This window comes from Gopherus flavomarginatus, chromosome 1 (genome assembly GCF_025201925.1).
Source record: "Gopherus flavomarginatus isolate rGopFla2 chromosome 1, rGopFla2.mat.asm, whole genome shotgun sequence".
Taxonomy (NCBI): domain Eukaryota; kingdom Metazoa; phylum Chordata; order Testudines; family Testudinidae; genus Gopherus; species Gopherus flavomarginatus.
In genome coordinates, this window is record NC_066617.1 from 162,554,579 (window position 1) to 162,579,441 (window position 24,863).

Below are 24,863 nucleotides of genomic sequence, written 5' to 3' on the forward strand. Positions count from 1 at the left end.
TCCTTGAGGGCCCAGAAGGCTCGGTCGCACTCCGGGGTCCACTCCACCTGTTGGGGGCTGTTCTTAGTCAGGAGTCCCATTAATGGGGCCGCGATAGAGGCAAAGGCAGGGATAAACCTCTGGTAGCAGCCTGCCAGTCCTAGGAATTGGCGCACCTGACGCTTCATAGTGGGGGGTGGGCAGGTGGCTAAGGTTTGGACCTTCCCCATGAGCAGCCTCACCTGTCCGTTCCCAATAGTATATCCTAAGTAGGTCGTCTCCTGCCACCCGATATGGCACTTCTTCAGTTTGGCGGTCAACCCTGCGGTTCGTAGGGACCACAGGACCACCATCACTCACTCCAGGTGGTTCTCCCAGCAGTCGCTGTAGATGACAACATCGTCCAGATACGCGGCCGCGTTCTTGTGATGGGGGCGAAGGAGGCGATCCATGAGTCACTGAAACATGGCCAGGGCCCCATGGAGGCCGAAGAGCATCCGAGTGAACTGATAGAGGCCTGAGGCTGTAGCAAAGGCCGTCTTTTCCTGGGATGCGGGCTCAAGGGGGATTTGCCAGTATCCCTTGCTTAGGTCGAGGGGCGTAAGGAAGCGGGCCTTGCCTAAGAGATCTAGCAGCTCATCTACACAGGGCATCGGGTACGCATCAAACTTCGAGATAGAGTTGACGCGGAAGAAGTAGAAGCAGAAGCGCTGGGTGCCATCTGATTTAGGAACCAGGACTCCAGGGCTGCGCCACTCACTCTATGACCACTCAATAACACCCAGCTCTAGCATCGCCCAAACTTCCTCCTCGATGACCTGGCGCATCCGATAAGGTAAGGGTCTAGTCACCTCTCGGATTACGACTCCCGGTTCAGTCTGGATGGTATGATATTCCAGGGTTGTGTAGCCTGGCTGGGCGATAAATGTCTTATGGAAGGCATGTGGGAGGCATCCGGTCTGTTTCCATTGCTCGTCCGTGAGTGACTCCCTGAGCTGCGTTGTTGTGGGGTCCTCGGGTGGGGCAGCCCAGGATCCTAATTCTGGCTCGGGTGGGCAGGGGTCGATCAAGAGGCCTTTGCGCTCCCGCCAGGGTTTCAAGAGGTTAATATGATACCTCTGGGTCTTCCTCCGATGGTCGGGCTGGTTAATCTCGTAGGTGACCGGCCTGACCCTCCAAACTATCTTGTAGGGCTCCTGCCACCGGACCAGTAGCTTGGACTCGTTGGCGGGCAGGAGGAGCAACACCCGGTCCCTCGGTTGAAACTCGCGAGTCTGGGCCCCTCGGTTATAGGTCTGGGCCTGGGCTTCATGCGCCGCCTTCAAGTTTTCCTGAGTGAGGGTTCCAGCTCGGGCCAGGCGACCCTGAAGCTGAAGAACATATTGGAGAAAGCCTTGCGTGGGTGATGGGGTCTGCTCCCAGGTCTCCCTCATGAGGTCCAGGAGCCCCCTCGGTCGCCAACCATACAACAACTCGAAGGGGGAGAATTTGGTGGAGGCTTGGGGTACCACCCGGATGGCCAGGAGCAGCGGTGGGATCAACTGGTCCCACCGGCGCAGGTCCTTGGGCAAGAACTTGCACATCATGTCTTGCAGGGTGCGGTTAAACCGCTCCACCAGGCCATTGGTTTGTGGATGGTACACTGAGGTGTGTAGCTGCTTGATCCCGCGGAGTCCACAGACCTGCCGCAGCAGCCGGGAAGTAAAGTAGGTACCCTGGTCAGTAAGGATTTCCCGGGGCAGGCCTACGCGGGCAAAGACCTTGACCAGTTCTTCGGCAGTGGTCCTCGCTGTGGTGCTCTGGAGCGGGACAGCTTCGGAGAAGTGAGTGGCATAGTCCACGATGACTAAGATGTAGAGAAACCCGGCCCGGCTTCTTGGGAGGGGTCCCACCAAGTCCATCGCCACCCGCTCAAATGGCATCTCCACGATGGGCATGGGTATGAGGGGAGTTGGGGCTGTCCAGGAGGGGGCCACCAGCTGGCACGCCAGACAGGAGTTGCAATAGTTCCGCACCTCCTGATGCATCCCGGGCCAGAAAAACCGGGACAAGATCCGGGCGAGGGTCTTTCCCTGGCCTAGGTGCCCGGCCACTGGGACATCGTGGGCAAGCCTCATTACTGCCCGTCGGTGGCACCGAGGCACCAACAGTTGAGTCTGTAGTTCCTCAGTGTGGGAGTCCCTATCCACCTGATAGAGATGGTCGTGCCGCAGCTCGAAGTGGGGCCAGATTTTGGCCCGGGCAGGATCAAGCAGGGTGCCGTCGACCACCGCGAGCTGCTCACATACCCGGCCCACGGTAGGGTCCTCCCGCTGGTCCCGGCAGAAATCTGTGTCGATCACGGGGTTATCAACGGGCATCGGCAGGACGTCCCCTGACGAGACGTCCTGGCTCTCTGGCCTTGCCTCCTCAGTCTCCTCAGCCGAATCCTCGGGGTGGTCCCCTTCAAAGATGGGGGTGACCTCAGGGTTTTTCCGGGTGTGGGCCTGCAGGACGCCCACAAACTCTGGCCAGTCCCACCCGAGGATCACGGGGTAAGTGAGCCATGGGGCCAGACCGACCATGAGGGTTCATGTAACTCCCCCCACCATAAGGGGAACTCAGGCGCTCGCATACGGTCGGACGTTGCCATGAATACACTACAAGCGTATAGTTCCTAGGCGAGGGTCTTTGGGGACGCCGAGGTTCTGGCAGACAAGCATCTGTCCGCAGCCCGAGTCAATCAGGGCTTGCGTCTGGCAGTCCCCGACGGTTACGTGCACGGTGATTTTAGTGGCCTGCGGCCCTCGGGCGCAGTTCTCGCCAGTGGAGACGTGCCCAAAGCTGCAATCCATCTCTGGGCAGTCCCGCTGAAGGTGCCCCTGCCTCCTGCAGGAGAAACAGGGCCCAATTTCGGGTCATCTCAGTCGGTTCGCACCACTTTTCGGGCTCGCAGCAGGGCTCTGCGGGTCACGGCTGGTCCCGCGTCCGGTGCCTGTAGGAGTTTGCCGAGGGGGCCCATTAGGCCGCCGAGCCCGGGGTTCCTGACTCCGCAGGGGTGTCTGCGGGTCGGCGCGGGTGTTCGCCCGTCGCTCGGGTTGTGGTGCTCGATCCGTGGAGGATGGTCCCGCGTCACCGGTTCGAGTGGGTTTTCCCCCGCAAGGAAGTTTTCCATGAGGGCGACGGTGGCGGCCACCGTCGGGGGCCGGTGCTGGAGGACCCAGGCCCTTCCCCGCGGCGGGAGGATGTGGAGGAACTGCTCCAAAATAACCTGTTCCAGAAGGTCTTTGGGGCTCCGCTGGTCCGGCTGTAGCCATCTCTTGCATAGGTCTCTCAGCTGCTGCGCCACCAGCTGGGGCCGGGCGCCGGCGTTGTAGGCGAGACTCTGAAACCGCTGATGAAAGGTTTCAGGGCTGACGTCCAGAGCGTCCAAAATTGCCGACTTCACCCGGGTATAGTTCCTGGCCTCCTCTATCGATAAACCCCGATATGCGGATTGTGCCGTTCCGGTCAAGTAAGGGGCCAGGAGGGTGGCCCACTGGTCAGGGGCCCACCCGGCAACCTGGGCCACCCTTTCGAACGTCACGAGGAAGGCCTCGGGGTTTTCTAGTGGGCCTATCTTGGTTAGCCTTACAGGCAGGTTTAGCCGATGGGTCCCCTCTGGGCCTCCTGGCTGGGGGTCTGCGGGTCCATGTCTCGGGGGATGGTCCGCTCCCCCCCAACCCCTTTCTCACAGGGGTCGAGGGCTCGTGCCCACATTCTGGGCAGAAGTCCCCACTTCTGGTACCACGTGTGATGCGGCGCGGCCACGGTTTGTCCCGCAGCGGGGCTGTGGGATATCCCACCGCCTCGCTGTCAGTAGCCTTAAGCCCGGGCCCTGGTCAGGGTGGGGCAACAACCAATGTGAGTTACTACGCTCGGGCCCTTAGGCAGGGCTGAGCAGCAAGCACAGTAAGTCAATAGGCTCAGGCCCTTAGGCAGGGCTGAGCAGTAACAGTTCTAGGCCCGGCCCTTAGGACAGTGCGGGGCAGCAAACACAGTAAGTCACTAGGTGGCTTTCAGCCTCCTCAGAGCAGGGGAAAAAGGTTTGTTCCGCAGAGGGGCTGTGGGATATCCCACCGCCTCACTACACACCCTCCCTCGAAGATTGGCTGGTGGGGGGCAAGCTCGGCCAGTCCTCCTCAGGGTAGCGAGTGCGGGGCAGGCTCAGCTGGCCGGGCGTGAACATCGGCGAGCAGGGGCCACAGGCCTCTGGCTATTGCGGGAGCTGGGGGCCCACTGAGTTCTGCGGGTCAGCTTTTGTACTTCCGGGTCTGCACTGTGACCGCTGAGGGGCGGGCGCAGGCCCCAGTAGCCCCGCCCGCAGCGGGGTTGGGAAAGGTTTGTCCCGCAGCGGGACTGTGGGATATCCCACCGCCTCGCTACAGATGGCAACATTTGCAGATGATGCAAAATTATTTAAGATAGTTAAGTCCAAAGCTGACTGTGAAGAGTAACAAAGAGATCTTACAAAACTAAGTGACTGGGCAACAAAATGGCAGATGAAACTCAATGTTGATAAATGCAAAGTAATGCACATTAGAAAAATAATCCCCACTATACATACAAGATGTTGTGGTCTAAATTAGCTGTTACCAGTTAAGAAAGAGATTTTGGTGTTATTGTGGATAGTTCTTTGAAAACATCCACTCACTGAGAAGCAGCAGTCAAAAAAGCTAACAATGTTAGGAACCATTAGGAGAGAGTAGATAATAAAACTGAAAATGTCATAATGCCACTATATGAATCAATGCTACACCCACACCATAAATGCTACATGCAGATCTGGTCACCCCATATCAAAAAAGATATATTAGAATTGGAAACTGTCCAGAGAGAGGTGACCAAAAGGAACAGGACTATACAACAGCTTCCATATGAGAAGAGTGAAAAAAGACTGGGACGGTTCATCTTAGAAAACAGACAGCTAAGGGGGGATATGGTGAAAGTGTATAAAATCATGAATGGTGTGAGGAAAGTGAATAGGGAATTGTTAGTTACCCAGGGGGAAATACCCTTCCATAGGAACCATTAATTAAATTAATAGGCAGTGGATTTAAAACAATAAGGAAGTATTTCTTCACACAACACACGGTCAACCTGTGAAGTTGGTTGCCAGGGGATGTTGTGAAGGCCAAAAGTATAACTGGGCTAAAAAAAATTAGATACATTTCTGGAGGACAGGTCCATCAGTGGTTATTAGCCAAGATTGTCAGGGACACAACACCATACTCCAGGTGTCCCTAAACCTCTGACTGCCAGAAGCTGGGACTGGACGAGAGGGAACGGATCACTTGATAAATTGTCCTCTTCTGTTCATTCCCTCTGAAGCATCTGGCACCAGCTCCTGTAGGAAGACAAGATACTGGGCTAGATGGACCATTGGTGTAACCCAGTATAGCCATTCTTGTGTTCATATATGTTCTCTTTCACACATACACACCTGCATCTACACTCACTTCCTCACCACAAACTTATACACACAGCCCCTCACTCAAACACATACACTCTAGCGCTCTTATGTGCATTTTCTCACATATCCACCCAAACTTCACGCTCACCTCCAAACTGTATTCACCCATACATCTGCTCTCACTTACTTACACATGTGCTTGTTCTCTTACATTCTCTCTCTCTCTCTCTTGCTTTCTTGGTGTCCAATCTCTATAATGAGACCTTTTCTGGTTCATCTCACTTCCTTCTTTGTTCTCTCAAACACACAGCTGCAATCAAGATGTCCAGAACAGAACTGGAATGCATCAAGGCCATTAACAAAGACAGTAGGAACCTCCCTATTCTGTAACCTCTCTCACATCCTGATAATACAGTAACCCAGGGACTAGTTTGAAGTGTAAAGTCAGCCATGGTTGCTGGTTTGTTGTTTGTATTTAACAGTCATGTGAGGGAAAGCCCATCCCAACACAGGGCCTTTTAAATGAAGTGACTTGTCAAGTGAGTGACTGTGGCAGGGATCTGAGAGGCAGTAAATTTAGCAGCTCTCACTTCCCCTGACAGCCTGTCATGCACTTGAAATATAAATAGCAGTGGAGACAAATCACTGCTGTTTTCTTATTAAGCTTTGCCCCACTGGCGTCCTGGCTTGCAAGCAACATTTCTACCCAGCCTGCTGGCGTTCCTCATCTTAGGGATGGATGTGCCTCCCCTACATCGGCTAAGGGAGAAGAAGGAAGGGAATTATTGTGCTATTATTTCCTCAAGTGTCCTTGGTCTCTTGGAACTGTTCATTAGATGACGGATTTCCACCCTAGAGCTGTTGCCGCCTGGCCCCTCCTTCCTCTCAACAAAGTGGGAGAAGCAGGATCTTTCCCCTTCTCATTTAGATGTGCTAGCCTTCACTTCTTCTCCAGCTCCCACTGTCATGCCCTGCCAGGTCACATTAAAGCACTATACCAACCATTCACTTTAATAAAGGAATTAAGGGATTTTCAAAAGCACCTAAGTGATTTAAGAACATAAAATCTTATTGAAAGTCATCAGAAGTTGTGATCCCAAGTCACGTAGATGCTCTTGAAAATCCCACTCTAAAGCCCTAATTGTTATTTAACTGCTTAATAAAATGTGTCTCTGGAGGTTTTGTTAACCCTTAGAGCAGCGAGCATGGGACCCCTCCCCATTAGAGTTCTTTACTGAGGCAGTGGGGACAATCAGACTAACCCCATTCCTCTTCTTCCCCTTTCCCATATCTCTCATTAGTTCTGTTCCCTCCATCTCCCCACTCCTCAAGAAAATGAAATCATACTAAGCATGAATAGAGCCTGATCTGTGCTGCCCTATTTTGTGCCACTGGTATATTAGCACTAGCAAAACTTCCACCGCTTCACCAGGAAAAAAACTTAACAAAACTCCCAACTCTCATAGGAACTTCATAACAAGGACAATAGTTTCTTCCAAACTGATCTTTTAACTGTTTCTCAGGCCAGTTCCTCTGGGTTGTCTAGAGCTTCTGTATCCAGCGTGATAACTAGCTCACGCCAGAACAAGTTGCTTGTCTTCTCAGTAGAGACACCTGCTCATTCCAGGCACAACGTTTTTTTTCTGTCAGTCTCTGGGATCACCTGACTGAATGATTTTTGTCGTTTCCCTTCTCTTTTACCTCTCCCTGAACTTCTTCATTTTTTCTGCCTCTCCCTCTCTCTTCTTCTTCTTCTTTCTTTGTTTTTTATTATTTTTCCTCGATTCCTCTGCCTTCTAGTCTGATCTGCATCCCCTTTCTGGTTTTGATTTGCCTCTTTCAAGTCCCTTAATATCTTCTCTCACTCTATTACCTCCTACATGCCTTTGCTTTCAGAAATACTCTTTTATTCCCTCACCTCTTCTTGCTGATACATTCTGTATTTGTGTGTCTATCTGTGTCCCTATGCCACACACTTTTTCTTCTGTGCTCTCACTTGTCCTCCCTTTCTAACGCATTGACTACTCCTCTTTCTCTGCTCTTCAGGAAAGTCTTGTCAATGTCCCCATGGCCCTGATTTTCAGAAGTGCTGAGAACTCCACTTGGAGTCAGTGGGAACAACATGCTCAGTACCACTCAAAATCAGGACCACTTGTTCTTCAGTGCTTGTCTTCCCTCTACTATTTTTCAAGCAACAAGCTACCACACCCAGCCTGCAAGAAACCCTTATGTTATTTACTTGCCAAGTGGGATTATGTAAAAGGGCGTCAACCCAAAACATCCCATTTGCTGCTTAAAGGACAAGTTCCCCCTGGACAAGCGGTGCAAGGCAAATTTGGAAGCTTCCTTGTTCTTTGAAAACAAAAGGATTCTAAGAGCAGCGGAATTAATCACACTGGACCACATCAAAATGGCCTGTCTAGACCTCTGTCCCATCTCCAACACTGGCCAGTACCAGATACAGAGGAAGATGTCTGACACCCATATTGGACATAACTGAGAAATACTGCATCATAGATTTTGGTCAGCAGAAATGAAGACTAAAGCAGCATTCAGGAAGTTAATCTTTCTACACATATACCCCATAAATATCACCACCATGCCACAGAAGTTGACAAACTTTTGAGAGGCAACAGTAGCTGAGGAATAGCTTGACCATACTTCCACTGTTTAAAACTAGAGCTTTGCAAAAGGTCCATAGAAACAGCTGAAGCAAAATGGAAATCACGGGGCTTCTGGTTTCTGATGTGAACTCAGCATTCAGACAAGCTTAACTAAAAATAAGGAAGAGCCCACTTCCCCTCTCCACTTGCCCCGTGTAGGAGTGCAACCCCATAATTCCTCTTCTGGGACAAATCACGTTGGCTCCTTTCAAACTCACTGTGCCCTGTGCCTTCTCAGAGCTGCACATCCCAGAGCCTTGTTCGGTAGGAAGAACATGCCTTTAAACTACAAAATGACAGTAGAGTGAGTGCTTTGTCTAGAATGGTACTACTCAGAGGGAAAGGAGTGTATGAGGCTGAGCGAGAGTGACTGAGCTTGACAGAGTCACCTGGGATCAAAATGACCGGCTGGGTTGTTATATTTTAATTGCCTTTCAAAGGCCTCTCCGTCATGCAACAAACCCCTGTTCCCCAAGCAGTCTCAGATTCTATTACCTTCTCTGCTTAACATCATTGGTAGCAAACACCAATTGATTTTTTTTCTATTCCTACTGCAGAAGGCTACCGCTGGTCCTTCCCCTCCACCTGGATGGAGGTGTCACTAACAAGAGAGAGAGGGCACCTCTCCCTGCAGAGCTGGTCACACCACAGAGAAAGAAATGTGTTGCATTCAACACAGCTAATCATCCCCACCCTCAGGCAGGTGGGAAAAGCTTTAGGATCCTTTGTCAGACCTGCAAGTTTGTAACCTCCTTTTCTATTGCTGCTCCCAAGAGCCCTAAGGAACTTCCCAATTTCCCCCTTCCTATCTCCCACCCTTTACCGCAAAGGCCTTGTGCTGCCATGATGATTCTTGTGGCTGATGAGGGCTCCCACACATCAGGTTAAAGTACCCCCACATACACAAAAAGGAACCAGAGTGCACAAATTTTGTGGGTGTGTTGAAGTTTTTATGTTAATGTCATGAGACTCGTGTCGTGATGCCATGACATTTCCATTGCGACGTTGTGATGTTTGGTGGTGTTGCTGGGATGAAACGTGTGTTGCTTGAGGTAATGTTTGGGGGCCCAATATTGGGATGTGTATGGTGTGACACGGTGCCCCTTGTGTGACATACTGAGGGGGGCACGTGGCATTTCTTCCCTCTGCTGGCTGGAATGCCAGACCTGCGCAGGTGTGTGTGTGTGTGTGACTGTAGTGCTCTGTAGAGGACATTTGAAGATCTGAAAAAAGTAAGGCTGGTTATTCGGAGAAGCTGTGAGTCCTACCACTGCTACACTAATATAGCTTCTCCTTTGCCTCAGGAGATAGAGGCCAATGTGTTCCAAAATAAAGAGGCTATAATTCTCTGTAGCTATACGTCTGGTACTCAGCTGGCAGTGTCTATTCTCCAAAGCTGCAGAGTTATGAGCTGGTGTGGGACAAACTGAAGCTTGCCATGTCGTCAGACACCAAAGGACACTGCTTCTCTGACAGTTCAGAGTTTCCATTCAGCCTGGGGCACAGTTGCCAGGGATGCCCCAGAATGTAGTGAATATTGATTGGCATCATAGCAAAGGAATTACTCAGTCCTACCACCCTTTGGAAGTAGCTAGAAGGGGTATTGCCTGTTGTGCCCATCCTCCAAAGACTTTGGAGCACTGCTGGGTGAGTTTTTTTACCTGGGCACACATCAGGGGATATCCTGTCTCACAGGATATTGTTGTATTAGCAAGTAGTCTGAATCCAGTCAGATATGTCTGACACCCTTATCCTGTTGAAATTCAACTCCAGCTGATACACTAACAGGTCGCACTCAGTGAGTCCTGCTTCTCCTGTGCACCATGTCATCACCGCTAATTCCAATGGTGAGTGGACAAGACATAGTATAATTCAGTCTGGAACTGTCACTTTCAGCCAAGAGGGTTCTGCTTAACAAAAGGTGTTTGGGCAGGGGAGAGCATCTCTAGAGAGAACTCCAGACATTCTTAACCCTGGGCAAGCCAGAAAGTGTCTCAGACAAGGCCAGCTCACTCTATGGATACACAAAAGGAAATGAGATGAATGATAAACTAGGTCCCTGTGAACACCAGGGGAAACCATGCCAGGGTCTTTCCTCCTGGTTTGGCTCATCCTCATTCACAAAGCCAGAGCCAGGCCTGAGTCTTCATTGGCACCATGCTAGCCTCTGTTTTTTGTGTAGTAATGACAGATCTAAGGGCATTGGAGGCATGAGGCCAATTTATACAGTAAGCAATGGGGCACAACAGGGTGTGTAAACAGAGTGATTATTTCCACAGTACATTTGACTCTTCTGTTCCTATCCCTACAACAGTTGATACTTCACTGCTCCCTTTGCACAAAGGAGCTCTCTGTATCTCTGTACTGTACTGTATCTCTCTTTCACTGTCTCTCTCCACTGCCGTCCATCTTACTCACCGTCGCTGTACATCTCTTTCTTTCTCAGCAATCTGTCTACATTTTTCTCTCTGTCTCTGAACATCTCACTTTCCAAATCTCACTTTGTCTACATTTCTTTCTCCCAGCTTCTCTCCATCTCTTCATCTTCCTCTTTCCCCTTCCTATCTCCATCCTTTGCTCTCCTCTCTCTCTCTCATTCTCCCAGTTTCCTCACGTTCCCTACCTCCCATGCCATGGTAACTTTCTATCTTCCCTTCTCTCAGTAGCATTGCAGCACAGGCTGTCCCTTTACTCATACACCATCTGCCACTCTCCACTGATCTCTTTACCGAAAACAAGTCTCTTCAGCTAGGGGACAGATAAAAATGGCATCCTCAGAGGAATCTGCAGTGGGTGAGGAGGCGAAGGCTGATAAACAAAAGCTTCAAAGTTTCAAATAAAAAAAATCCCAGCTGGAGGTAAAACAAGAAAACAATGTCAAAGCTCCCTTAGCTATTTTTGTTTTTCAGAAGTATTCTCCTGGGGAATGTAAGGTGCAGAGGGGAGAAGGGAGTTAGGTGAGTGAGACCTTAGACAATAAATGAAAAGTGCAGAGAGAAAAGAAACCTCAATTCAGCATTGGAAGTCACCGCAAAAAATCTTCAAATGGCATCTTTTGATGTGAAATCTTTTTATCCTCTATGCATCTTGTTTTAGGTAGAAGGCGCCCAACTTCATCCCAGAGCCCCTTCTGCTCTCCATGCCGCACAACTACAAAAGGGGTTTGAAAAAATAAACAAAGCAGCAGAATCCCTGTTGTGTTTCTCCATACACAAAATGCAAACAGATACTTTCAGCGAGAATGAACTTTCTTTTAGTTTAAGAACACAATACTACAAAAGAACTGACGTCAGGTCTGGCTGAGAGAGAGCACAGTGTATGTGCCTTCTCTTGTACCATCTGCATTGAACAAAGCGCAAAATGGCTGCTTAGTCTTTAGAAACTTGAGGATCCAGTACATGGTAAACCAAGACATACCTGTTACAGTACACAGCTAAAAATGACACCATTTTCAATGTTGTCTGAATACTTTGTATAGTCATAGAATGTGTGTGAGAGAAGGGGGGGGGGATTTATGAAATGGCTGGTGAAGTGTGTGGAAAGGAAAAGAAGCTTTTGTGTGTGCATAAGTAGGCTATGTGCCAGTGAATATATGTAGGTATATGCGGGGGGGTGGCAGTCGGGGCCGGAAGAGTGCATATATGAATGTGGGGGATGTATATGTGTATTTGTGCTTCTGTGTATTTAAATAGGCTTAAGAGGGGAGGTCTGAGGGTCAGAAGATGTGAGTGTCTGTGTGTGTTGGCATGAAGAGTGTGAGTGTGCTTTTGAGTGCAGGATTGTACACTCTGTTTGGTGTGTGTGCATATGTGCCCTCACAAGTGTGGTGGTGTTTGTAAGCAGACTATTGTGTAAGATTTTTTTTCCAGCTGTTTTATCAGGTGTGGCTAGCAAGCAAGGGGAGAGCAGACATGGCTGTGTTGAGAGCACTTTCAAAGGCTTCCACGTTCACACATCAAGGCTATCTGCAGCACATACCTGTGCAGAAGGGCCTCCAAGAGCTCCCAGCTACTGCAGGCACCTGTCACTCTCCGATTCTTTCACTGTTAGTTTGATTGTTAAGCCTGACAGCCCTCCACTCTCTCTCTCTCCAGTCTCCAGAATAGAAAGCCTTATCGTGGAGCTGGCCAACAGGAGGGGCTCCTGCTTCAGATTTCTGAGGACAGATTAAAAGTGTGACAACATATGCATAGCTTAGCTAGGCAGTGTCTAAGGGGGCTGTGAGAAGAAACCAGCTACCTGTGAATTTCTGAGGGGGACAATAATCCCCAGGGGGAGAAGAGTTGCTTAGGATCAGACAAGGCGATGTAACTAGGTCTTATGGGATGGCAGGACTAAACCTTGTTTGTCTTTGGAATAGCCTCCCCAGGGGAAGTGGTGGAAACCTCATCACTGGGAACATTTAAACCTGAACCAAACAAAAATCTGTGGTGAGATGGGTAAGTTTTGCCTTTGACTTTAATGGGGTTGTGATTTTACTCCTGGGAGAATACACTGCAGGGAAAACTCTTGTCCTAATGAGAGTGGACTAGATTCCTGTGAGCAGATGGCATTTCTGCCATTCTCCTAACACAGCACACACATCAGTAAACCACACCACTGGATAGTGTCCACACTTACCCCCTGCCTCTAGGCTTAATGTAGACTGTAACAAACCTAAACATCCTGCCAGTGCTTGCTCCTGAGCTAGACCGTTTCTAGATTTTCTCCCTGTCACTGACTTTAGTTGCCTCTTCCTCAAAGAGAGACTCTCCAACAACTTTTATAGGTTGGAGTTAAGAGGATAGGTCCTCTTTGTCAGGCTGCCAAGGTCGCTGTGTTCAAGAGACTAGAACCTGACCTCCTGTTACGGTGCTGTGTTTTGTCTTTGCTATCTCTCATTCCTGTCATTTGACATCACACTTAACGGAAATGCTCTTTTTAAAAACTTTCTACCCTGGTAGGAGACATGGCTGCAGCACAAGGGAGGGGTTGAGATTGCAGTTCAGAGTAATTAAGTTTATGGAGCAAAACACTGCCGCTCAGAGACCAAACTGGCATAGAAGGAGAGGGCAGTGATAGAACTGACAACATTTTAGCAAGGAGTTCCCAGAAAATGTTCCCCCAAACAGTGTGCTAAACTCCATGACCCAGGGATGCATAGGCTACAGGAAGGAAGACTGAGGGGCTGAGTACCGCAAACCAATTGCTTTTCATCCCCACTTTGCTGGAAAGGATTATGCGTTGTTCCTGAAAGTGCTCCTGGGCCTGTTGATGGCTCAGTGTTCCTTCTGTTTATGTGTGTGTGTGTGTGTGTGTGTGTGTGTGTGTGTGTGTGTGTGTGTGTGTGTGTGTGTGAGAGAGAGAGAGAGAGAGAGAGAGAGAAATGTTCTGAGGAGCCCAGAAGGTTCTTCCTCTGGGAAACCTGGCAAAATATTTTCTCTTCCAGAATATTTTTCAGAGCTCCAAAGATATGCTGTTTCCAGCAGGCAGGTTTAGGAGCACCCAAAGAGGTGGCGATTCCATCAGAGGCTAGGAAATCTTCCCCCAACTGTCCCTTCAGTTTGGTGGCAGCATTTTGAGAAGCACCTGCTCAGTGCCCCCTCCGACACCTTGTGTGAACAGTGGGTCCAACCCATTATGTTAACAAGATGAGAGCAGAGCAACTGTGCCCTGGCAAATTATTTTGTAGTCTTTGGTTTATTAAGATTTGCTGTGGTGGCAGATTAATGTCCCCTGCTCAGCATCTAGTAGTCAGGAGCTGCCAATGCTGTGATAAACGGAGTGCATTCTGACTCTAGATGGGATTTTCAGGAGCACCTTAGCATTGGCGTAATGCTTCTCCCATTCATGTCAATGGGAGCAGACTTAGGTCAATGGTGAGCACTTCTGAAAATCCTACCCAAAGGGCCTTGCCACCAGAATATTGTTCCTAACTTCTTCACTTGTGCACTATTGGGAGCGGTGTCATGGTGACTCCTGCAGTGCAGTAGGGTGGACCATATTCCCTCTTTGTCTAATAGTGTACACTACCCCTACAAAAGCAGGTCGTGCAGCAGAGCACTAGGCCTCTCTGCATCTGTGCTAGTAGGTCCTGAAGGTAAAATGCAGACTTACACAAAAGCAGATAATGGTTTGGGACACAGTGGTTAGATTCAAATTCATTGGAAATATGGGAGCGTTTGGATCTGGGGTTTGGGTCTGCCCATCTCTGAATAGAAGAGGAAAGCTTATTCGCTTTGGAAGCTTTCATTCACCATATGTGGATTGGCAGCTCATCTTTGAATACTGAGTTGCCAAGTCTGGGGATGATTTTACCCATAGGGGGATTTTGATGAGTGCAGGAAAAACAAGAACTGAGTGGTAGTGCAAGGGACAGAATCCTGAGCAGAGTTTTATCAGTCCCCAAAGTCCCTATCCCTGATGCGAAGCAAAGAGAATCTGGCTGATGCCCTGTGTTCATCCTCCAGTGTGCTTGGCTAATCTGATCTGGCTAACTTGCTTTGGCTAATATGCCACAGAAAACATATGTCTGTGCACTGGGACAGTTCTGCCACTCTAGGCACTATCATTGGAACTGGAGCCCCTGAGGGTGGGCTTAGCTGCTACTGCCACTCATGACTTTGTGAGCCAGGGACTAATGCCCAGTCCACACAGACAGTATTTGAAGCACATCCAGCAACTCGGATGGATTTTCAGAGGAGCTGCCCACCCACAGATGGGAGCAAACTATGAAAAGAGCTTAGATCTCATTCAGTCACTTCAATGAAAAGGCCAATTTTCAAAAGATCTCAGCCCCCATTAGTCCCCATTGACAACAATGAAATCATCTGGGCACTGAGCTATTCTGAAAATATGATTGTATGAAAGTATGATTTAAAAGTGAGATCAGAATTGGGTTTTTTGTTTGGATTTGTTTGCCTGTGCTATCCAGTTTGCAAACACTACTGCAGCCATGCTCCAGAGTGGTGTTTATACCCTGTTAAGACAGGAAAATACTCTCCCATCATGGTTTTGCACAACATTGCTCATAATCCTTTTAGGGAGAGTCCATGCTTGGGTTCCAGAGTGATAGTCTAGATATGCTAATCCTAACACTTTACACTTCTGTTGCACCTCCATCCAAGGATCTCAATGTGCTTTCCATAGGTTAACCTCACAACCCTCCTTGGAGGGGGGTATTTTTAGCCACAGTTTGCAGATGCATAAACTGAAGACTGGAGAGCTAGGGTTTGCAGTGATTATTGTGGCTCAATTTTACTTTTCAAAAGCCCGTACTTCTCAGTGTGGAGGTATTTCCAGGAAACTTAATCATGTCAATAGTGGTCTGGGTTGGAAGTTTGCATTTTCTGAGACAGAAAACAATTCCATGACTTTTCATGGTCAGGGGGCTACAGGTAAAATATGTCCCAATTTATGGTGGTCATAACTACCATAGAACCAATTATAATCTGTTTATCCTTCCTTGGTTTTCAAATATCTAGTCATTAAACTAATTCTATCCTTGCAAGTTGGAGATTTTGCTTCTATGAATGTGTCTGATTCTGGCCACAAGGCTTAGTTTCGGCTGGTGTGTGGTTTTTGGCATTTGGCACTCCTTTCATGCATCCTTTTGGTTCTCCAGAATCTAAGCTTTCATTTTTTTAAAAAGTCTCTATCTGTTGTGGTTGCTGAGATAGCCTCAAAGTAGCTCCCATCTGTCATTGTTTCATGGATACTTGTGCCATGATCATTCACATGTTACAATCAAAGTGAGGGCTTCTCAAGTCCACACCACCTAACGACATCCTGCTGTGTATTTTTCTCCTCCTAGGCAGAGAATTTGAAGGCGAGGAAGAGTACCTGGAGATCCTAGGGATCACGCGGGAGCAATCTGGCAAGTACGAGTGCAAAGCCGCCAATGAGGTTTCCTCGGCAGATGTCAAGCAAGTCCGGGTCACTGTGAACTGTGAGTATATTTAAACCAGATGGGGGTGGGCTCCCATACCATGGTGATGGCAGGAGGAGGAGAACATCCTGACATCCCCATAACCTGCGCCCTATTTCTTTTCAAAGGAAATATGTGGGGCATGTGCTATTGTTGGACATGCATACCCTGAAATCAGAGAGACTCACCTGAGGGCAGAGCTTATGCCTTAGACTTGGTGAATGATGTAGAAAAAGTATCTGTGAGTTTCCCCTTTCCTTCCCCCTAGAAGGGCCAGCACAGTCCATGTTTAGCCACTGACATTCAGGAGAACAGTATCATAAACAGAAACTTCCACAATGTGACAGGGGTAGATAAGAGTCTAAAGGCCAAATTTAAGAGTGATGTGTAAAGAGGTGTAAATTAGACTCCAGTAACATTCACTCAGACTCATTGACACTGGACTCCCTCCAATCTATTTATGCTTCCTCACTCAGCAGTAGAGTGGGTGTAAGTGGGTGTGACAAACACACCAGGGAGCTGGGAGAATGTGTATAAGAGAGGTCCTTTAATGTTGCGTGGGACCACTTTAACTTGCATCTTCTTCCAGATCCTCAGCATGTAAACTATACTAACATAGGCTCCCTGTAGATCTACAGAGCATAGGTAAGGGCCTCTCCACAGTGACTTTTACTGCCTTTAACAGCTGTGGGGCATGGTTAGCTAAACCTCACTTCCTGCCCACACACCACACAGTTCATAACTGGTGAGTCCTAGCCATGTGTTGCCCTTTCTAGCAAGCTTGTCCGACACATGATTAGCCCCAGTGCATGGTTAGGCGTGCGGTTACTTAAATTAAATGTATGCCAGAGATAAAAAGAAATGGTAAGAAGACCAAAAAAATGCCACCGTGGCTAAACAAAGGAGTAAAAGAGATGATTAGAGGCAAAAAGACATCCTTTGAAAATTGGAAGTCAGATCCTACTGAGAATAATCGAGAGGACCATCTGGCAAGTCATGTGTAAAAAGTGTAATTAGTTAGGCCAAAAAAGAATTTGAAAAGCAACTAGTAAAAGACACAACAAACTAACAGGAAAAAAAAAAGTACACCAGAAGTAGGAAGCCTGCCAAACAATCAGTGGGGCCACTGGACAATCAAGGTGCTAAAGGAGCACTTAAGGAAGACAAAGCTATTGCAGAGAAGCTAAATGAATTCTTTGCATCAGTTTTCAGTGCAGAGCGTGTGAGGGAGATTACCACACCTTAGCCATTCTTTTTAGGTGACATATCTGAGGAACAGTTCCAGATTGAGGTATCAGTAGCAGAGCTTTTGGAACAAAATGATGAATTAAATAGCAGTGAGACATCACGACCAGACGGTATTCAACCAAGGGTTCAGAAGGAACTCAAATATGAAATTGCAGAACTGCTAACTGTGGTATGTAACCTATCACTCAAATCAGCCTCTATACCAGAGGACTGGAGGGTAGCTAATGTAATACCCATTTTTTAAAAAATACTTCAGAGGCGATCCTGGCAATCACAGGCTGGTAAGCCTAAATTCAGTAGCAAGCAAATTGTTTGGAACTATACTAAAGAAAATAATTATCAGAAACATAGATTAACACAGTTTATTGATGAAGGGTCAACACAACTTTTGTAAAGGGAAATCATGCCTCACTTATCTCTTAGAATTCTTTCAGGGGATCAACAAACATGTGGACAAGGGTGATACAGTATACTTAGACTTTCAGAAAGCCTGTGACAAGGTCCATCATCAAAGTCTTGTAAGCAAAATAGGCAGTCATGGGATAAGAGGAAAGCTCCTTTCATGGATGAGAAACTGGTAAAAGACAGGAAACAAAGGGTAGAAATAAATGGTCAGTTTTCATAATGTAGAGAGGTAGATAGCGAAGTCCCTTAAGGATATGTATTAGGACTAGTGCTGTTCAACATATTCATAAATGATTTGGAAAAGAGGGTAAACACTGAAGTGGCAAAGTTTGCAGATGACACAAAATTATTTAAGATGGTTAAAGTCAAAACTGACTGCAAAGAGTTACAAAGGGATCTCACAAAACAGGGTGACTGGGCAACAAAATGACAGATGAAATTCAGTGTTGGTAAATGCAAAGTAATGTATCGTGGAAAACATTATCCCAACTATTCATACAAAATCATGGGGCCTAAGTGAGCTGTTACTACTCAAGAAAGAGATCTTAGAGTCATTGTGGATAGTTCTCTGAAAATGTATGTTCAATCTGCAGTGATTAATAAGAATAGGACTTTTCAGCTTGGAAAAGAGACGACTAAAGGGGGTTAGAATAGAGGTCTATAAAATTATGAATGGTATGGAGAAAGTGAATAGGAAAGTATTTGTCCCTTCACATAACACAAGAACTAGCAGTCACCTAATAAAATTAATAGGCAGTAGGTTTCAAACAGACATAAGGAAGTACTTCTTCACACAACTCACAGTTAACCTGTGGAGTTGGTTGCCAGGGGATGTTAAGAAGGCCAAAACTTTAACTGGGTTCTAAAAAGAATTAGATAAGTTAATGGCAGACATGTCCATCAATGGCTATTGGCCAAGCTGGTCAGGGATACAACCCCATGCTCTGGGTGTTCCTCAGCCTCTGACTGCCAGAAGCTGAGATTGGATGGCTGGATGGCTCACTCGATAATTGCCTTGTTCTGTTCATTCCTTCTAAAGCATCTGGCACTGGCCATTATCAGAAGACAGTATACTGGCTAGATGGACCACTTGTTTGACCCAGTATGGCCATTCTTATGTTCTTAAGTTCTTTCTTTGTTATGCAGACCTGCAACCCTGATAATGCTTATATTTATTTTTTATATTTTCTTTGTTAAACAATAAGTAATATATTATATATATGTATGTTGTAGGCATAGAACCCAAACAAGCATGTCAGTTCAAATAGTTGCTTACACTGCATAAATAAATGTATAACACTGAATGAATCTATTTTACACAAATGAAAACAATTAGAGCTGATAGAAAATTTTCTGAGAAATGTTTTTAAGTAGGAAAATGCTCTTTGGAAAAATCAAAACATTCCACAGAAATGTATTGATTTATTCAACCTTTTGACAAAAAATTATCAAAGTGATTCTTTTCAAGATGGTATGGTCAAAATATTTTGTTTCGATAAAGTTTAAAATGCTTTGTTTGATAAAGTCAAAACATTTCAACTATATTGTTTTGACTTTTATGTTTAATATAATAGTTGAAGTATTTCAACTGTTATGTCAAGTCAAATTATAATGTAATACATGACATCTCTTAATATCATCATTAATTATTATTATTATTATTATTATGTTCTAATTTGAAATAAAAAAAATCAACTTTTCAGAATTCCCACAGAAACAATAAAACAATAAAAGGACATGCAGCATATGCCCAGGAACCATCTCATTCCTCTCTGAACTTCACTTTCCAAACATCAGCACAAGGTGTGCTAGGAAAATGGGAAATATCCAGGCTCAGAATCTCCTGTGTCCTTACAACGCAGGTCAAAGATGTTATGGAACACACAGTATGCATCCACAACTACAGATCAGTGTAACTTTGCTTCATCACCATCTCCCCTTCTGTCTTTGGCCTGGCTACACTACAGACTTCGGTTGACGCAACTTACCTTGGCATACAGCTGCCAAGGTTTGAATATTGCGCATGCAGGTGCATATTTGGCTCCTTGTGTCGGCACTGTGCATAGTCACCAGGAGTGCTTGTGTTGATGCTCTGTGTGATGCACCACAGGTAGGCATCCCAATGTGAAACATGCATCATCCAGCAGACTGTCTTTTTGGAAAATTTGGCAATGCATGCTGGGGCAGAAACAAGTCACCCTGGGGTCACTGGGAGCAAGGGGTCTAGATTCCATCATGCAACTTTCACATCCCCTACTGCCATCCATCTCCAATAATTTTCACTCCTTTTTTAAAATTCCACAAACCTGCACAGCCCTCCTCACTGTCCATGTTTTCTGACAGAAGCACAGAGCCCGCATATCTCTGCCCTGTCATGAATGTTGCTGACATGAGATGAAAATCCTGCAATATCTGCAGAGCCTCAGGAAGAATCACAGCAGCAGGGGACATGACAATTTCATAGAGGACAGATTGCTATGGGACATAGCAAAAATAATTCAAGGTGGTTGATGATGTTCATGGGACAGCTGCATATGATGGAGTGCCACCCTGGGCTCAATAAACAAACACTGACTGGTGGGATTGCATCATAATACAGGTTTGGGACCAGGGCCGGCTTTAGGAAGTGCAGGGCCCAATTTGAACACTTTCGGCGGGGCCCTGGCAGGGATGACTTAAAAAGAAAAAAGTGTAAAAAAAAAAAGCCTTCCATTTCTTCCGTGTATTATTTACTTTCCATAACTATATAAATAATAAAATTGTATATTATGTACATTGCATCATATATGCTGTTGATTGGTTATTAATGACTGCCGTTTCACATGTTTGGGTTCCCGCTGCTTCCTGCCCCCCTCATTGAAGCAGGTGTGCAGGTTACTGGCCTGGGAACTGCAGGGCAGCAGTGGACATGGGGCTGGTTGGAGGCAGGGCAGGAGCTGACTGGAGGTAGGGTCTGGCTGCAGGCAGGGCAAGGGGTGCGGGGCTGGCTGGAGACAGGGGAGTGTGGATTGGGCTGGCTTCAGGCAGGGCCACAGGGGGGTGCAGCAGTGGTTGGCAGGGCTGGAGACAGGAGTATGGGACTGGCTGGCTTCACGCAGGGGGGTGCAGCAGGGGTTGGCTGGAGACAGGGCAGGGCGGGCAGTGCAGGGCTGATGCAGGCAGCCGTGTGTGGCAGGGGTTGGCTGGAGACAGGGCAGGGGGTTTGGTAGGGGCTGGCTGTGGGCAGGGGGTGCAGAGCTGGCTGCAGGCAGCAGGGGGCGGGGCTGTTGCGGGCAGGGCACGGGGTGCAGCAGAGGCAGCTGGAGCCCCAGCCCTTTAAAAAGGCCCCAAACCCCCTGCTATCCCAGGGCTCTGGGGGCTATTTAAAGGGCCCAGGACTCCCCTGCTTCTACCCCGCCCCAGACCTTTTAAATAGCCATGGGAGCCCTGGGGAATGCATGGGGGTGGCGGGGCTCCGGCGGCTGTTTAAAGGACCGGGGTGGCAGAGGCAGCTGGAGCCCTGGCCCTTTAAATAGCCCCCAGAGCCCCTCGCTACCCCAGGGCTCTGGGGGCTATTTAAAGGGCCCGGAGCTCCAGCCGGGGGCACAGGGCTTGCTGTGCTCCAGCCGGAGCTCCAGCCAGGAGAGCGGGGCCGCAGGGCTTGCGGCGCTCCGGCCGGAGCTCTAGCCGGAGCCACAGGACTTACCACGTTCCGGCCAGAGCTCCAACTGGGGCCGCGGGGCTTGTCGCACTCCAGCCAGAGTTCCAGCCGGGGCCGCAGGGCTTGTCGCGCTCCGGCCGAAGCTCCAGCCGAGGCTGTGGGGCTTGTCACACTCCGGCCAGAGCTCCAGCCAGAAGAGCGGGGCCGCGGGGCTTGCGGCGCTCTGGTCAGAGCTCCAGCTGAGGGAGCGGGGCTGTGGGGCAGCCGCGCTCCCGCCGGCGCTTTGGTCAGGGGAGTGGGGCCATGGAAGACCCCGGAGCAGACCGCAGCCGGGGTAAGTAAAAAAACTTAAAAGGTGCCTAAAGCACGGGGCCCTCTTAGGTGCGGGGCCCGATTCCCAGGAATTGGGCGAATCGGCCTAAAGCCGGCCCTGTTTGGGACGACACGCAGTGGCTGCAGAACTTTTGGATGAAAAGGCCACATTCCTGGAGCTCGTCCCAGCCCTCCAGCACATGGGCACCAGAATGGCAGCTGCACCGATAGTAGAGAAGTAGGTGGCGATCACTCTGTGGAAGTTTGCAATGCAAGATTGCTACCAGTCAGTGAGAAATAATTTTGCAGTTGGAAAATCCACAGTGGCAGCTATTGTCATGCAAGCATGCAGGGCCATTAATGGTCCCCTGCTATGCAGGACTGCGAACCTCAGCAGTGTGCAGGATACAGTGGATGAATTTGCAGCAATGGGGTTCCCAAACTGTGGTAGGGTGATATATGGCATGCATGTCCCTATTTTGGCACCAGACCATCTTGCCACAGACTACATCAACAGAAAGGGCTACTTTTCTAAGGTTATACAAACCTTAGTGGATCACCAGGTATCCTTCTATGTTGGCTGGTCAGAGAAGGTGCATGATGCTCACATCTTTAAGAACACAAGACTGTTCAGAAAGCTACAAGCAGGCACTTTCTTTCCCAACTGGCACATTACCACTGGTGAGTTGAAATGCCAATAATGATCCTTTGGAACCCAGCCTACTCCTTGCTCCACTGGCTCCTGATGCCATAGACCAGCCACCTTGATAGTACCAAGGAAAGATTCAACTACCAGCTCAGCAGGAGCAGATTGACAGTTGACTGTGCTTTTGGTAGATTGAACAGATTCTGGCACTGTTTACGTACAAGATTGGTTCTCAGTGAGAAAAATATCCCAATGGTTATAGCTGCCTGCTGCATCCTGCATAATATCTGTGAGGCAAAGGGGGAAAAGTTGCTGACAGAGTGGAGGTGGAGCGGCTGTCTGCAGACTTTGAACAACCAGACACAGGGGCTATCAGAAGAGCTCAATATGGAGCTATGCACCCGAAGGAGACTTTGAAAGAGCACTTTAACAGTCAGCCAGAGTAATGTGATGTGGTAGATTGGGCTTCACCTGGCTCTGAAGTTTTGGGGCAATTAGGAATTGTGTGGTGCTTGATGTACATCTATGAATATAAAACTGGTAATGCACCTATTAATTTTGCAGCACTTGCTATGCATTCATGATTATTACACTGTGTTTGTTACTGATCCTACAAGTTCTGTCATCCTCTGCAATGATAAGTAGTAGTGGGTGCATTCAGTAGCGCTATGCCTTCTGCAGTACGTGTTTGTAAAGTATTACAGATTAATTATTTACCAAAATATAGATTTTGATTGCATACTGAAGGAACAGGAATGGACACCATGTAGAGTCAAGCACAGGAGTTTATTACACACAGCACTGTTGGAGTGTCACTTTGCTTATTAGGATCAGAGACACTTCCCAGCAATTAATTACAATAGATTATATAGGATACCAAGGCTGGAGAGAAGCGACAGAGAGGGAGTTCCCAAGCCCCTGGATAGGTTCTAGCAGCAAGACAAGATAAGCAAAATAAGCCAATGGTGTAAAAGATTACATACAGGCTCCACCCATGGCTCAAAGTAACATATTGTTAACACACAGGTAATTACCGTTAAACTGTTTCTATTAAAATATGTAGGTTAAATCTTAATTTTGGGGTCCAGGAGAATGAGGTAGCAACTCTCCTGGTTGACCAACAGGTACATTCCTGGATATTTAAAGCAAAAAAGCAGCAATTAGTATTTAACAATAACAATTGTTTATAGTTTTACGCTTGCATTTTTGTGAACTGGGATTGGCATACATTCCTGAGGGGAGGGTGTCATTACTTGCATCAGTAATGTTAGGCCTCTCCCAGAGCTCTGTTCTGGCATCTGTACCAGGGAGTTAACTTTGAGGCCCTTCTCAGCACTTTGTGTGTCTATAACTTGCAATAAGGACACTCAATTACAGCTCACCATCTGGTGACTCCACTCATCAACTTGAAACACACAAGGTTGTCTGTCTACCCCAGCTTTCCCTTAGCCATGTGTTGTTCTTTGTTAGCTAGCCCTCATGCCCCAGGCCAAGCTGTGGACTCTGGGCCTATATGAAAAGTTCTTAACAGAAGCTGTGGTTAAGTTTTTACATCCACATTAAATGCATTATGGCCCTTCAGTCCCTCCTCTTGACCCTAGAGTTCCCTAACCCGCCAGGTCAAATATAACAATTTTAACATTTCCAACTTACTTCGGAGTCGCCGGTAAAGTATTAACACCATCAAGAATGTCAGGATGGACACTCCCCACATAATTTGGCAGAATAGCACTCAGATCTTGTCACCTGAGATGGTATTGCCCATAATTACTGATTTAACCTCCACTGCCCGATTCCATGGCTTTTAATCATCCTGACTGCTGACCATATTGGGAATGTACGTCTCCCCCTTAACACCATGATCTCAGTCTCCATGGCTGTCAGCCTTGATGGGGATGTACGTCTCCCCCTGCACTCCCCTGGAACACTGTGGTCTCAAGTTACACACAATTACTGGCCCTGTTTGAAGACTTGTACCATCTGAGGGCATATACGTCACATGCCTGATGCGGGGACTGCATCAGGACTTGCAATGTTACATGCAATGAGGAAGTGGGACCACCGGTTCGGACTGCCTACCGCTCGCATACCCAGCCAGTTCTGGGCTTAACTCAAGGCCAATCCCTTGCTAGTGGTTAGTCCACAGGGCCGGCTCCAGCATTTTTGCCACCCCAAGCGACGAAAAAAAGGAAAAAAAAGCCGGCGGCAGCTCTACCGACGCTGCTTCATTCACCAACAATTGGGCGGCAGGTCCTGAGAGACTGAGGGACCCGCTGCCAAATTGCCACCGAAGAGCTGGAAGTGCCGCCCCTTTCTGTTGGCCACCCCAACCACCTGCTTGCTGCGCTGGTGCCAGGAGCCGGCCCTCTTTGTCCAAGTCCTCCATAACACATCCCTTAGTTTAAACAGTACATAACCCTCTTGTACTTGCCTCTCCTCTCAGTTGGTACCCTTATTCAACCCTATGCTTGGACTACATGTGTCTAGGTTCCTTCTCACTTAAATTTTAAAAAGTGGGAACAAGATGTGTTTGTAGGGGATGAGAGACTTCTATCCCTAGCCTAATGAGGTGGTAAATTAAACATACTCACCTCTCTTTGGATGTCAGTCTCAGCTCCTAGTCAGTTCTCAAA

At 47.9% G+C, this 24,863-nt stretch overlaps 1 protein-coding gene across 5 annotated transcripts in view; it reads left to right on the top strand.

The window, feature by feature from the left end:
• Nucleotides 1–24,863, top strand: part of LSAMP (limbic system associated membrane protein) — a 747,548-nt gene that overhangs the window by 656,466 nt on the left and 66,219 nt on the right. For all 5 annotated transcript variants that reach the window (XM_050960825.1, XM_050960834.1, XM_050960843.1 and 2 more), the window contains one exon: nucleotides 15,866–16,000. In XM_050960825.1, the coding sequence (XP_050816782.1) occupies nucleotides 15,866–16,000 (135 nt within the window). The remainder of the gene's footprint in view (nucleotides 1–15,865; nucleotides 16,001–24,863) is intronic.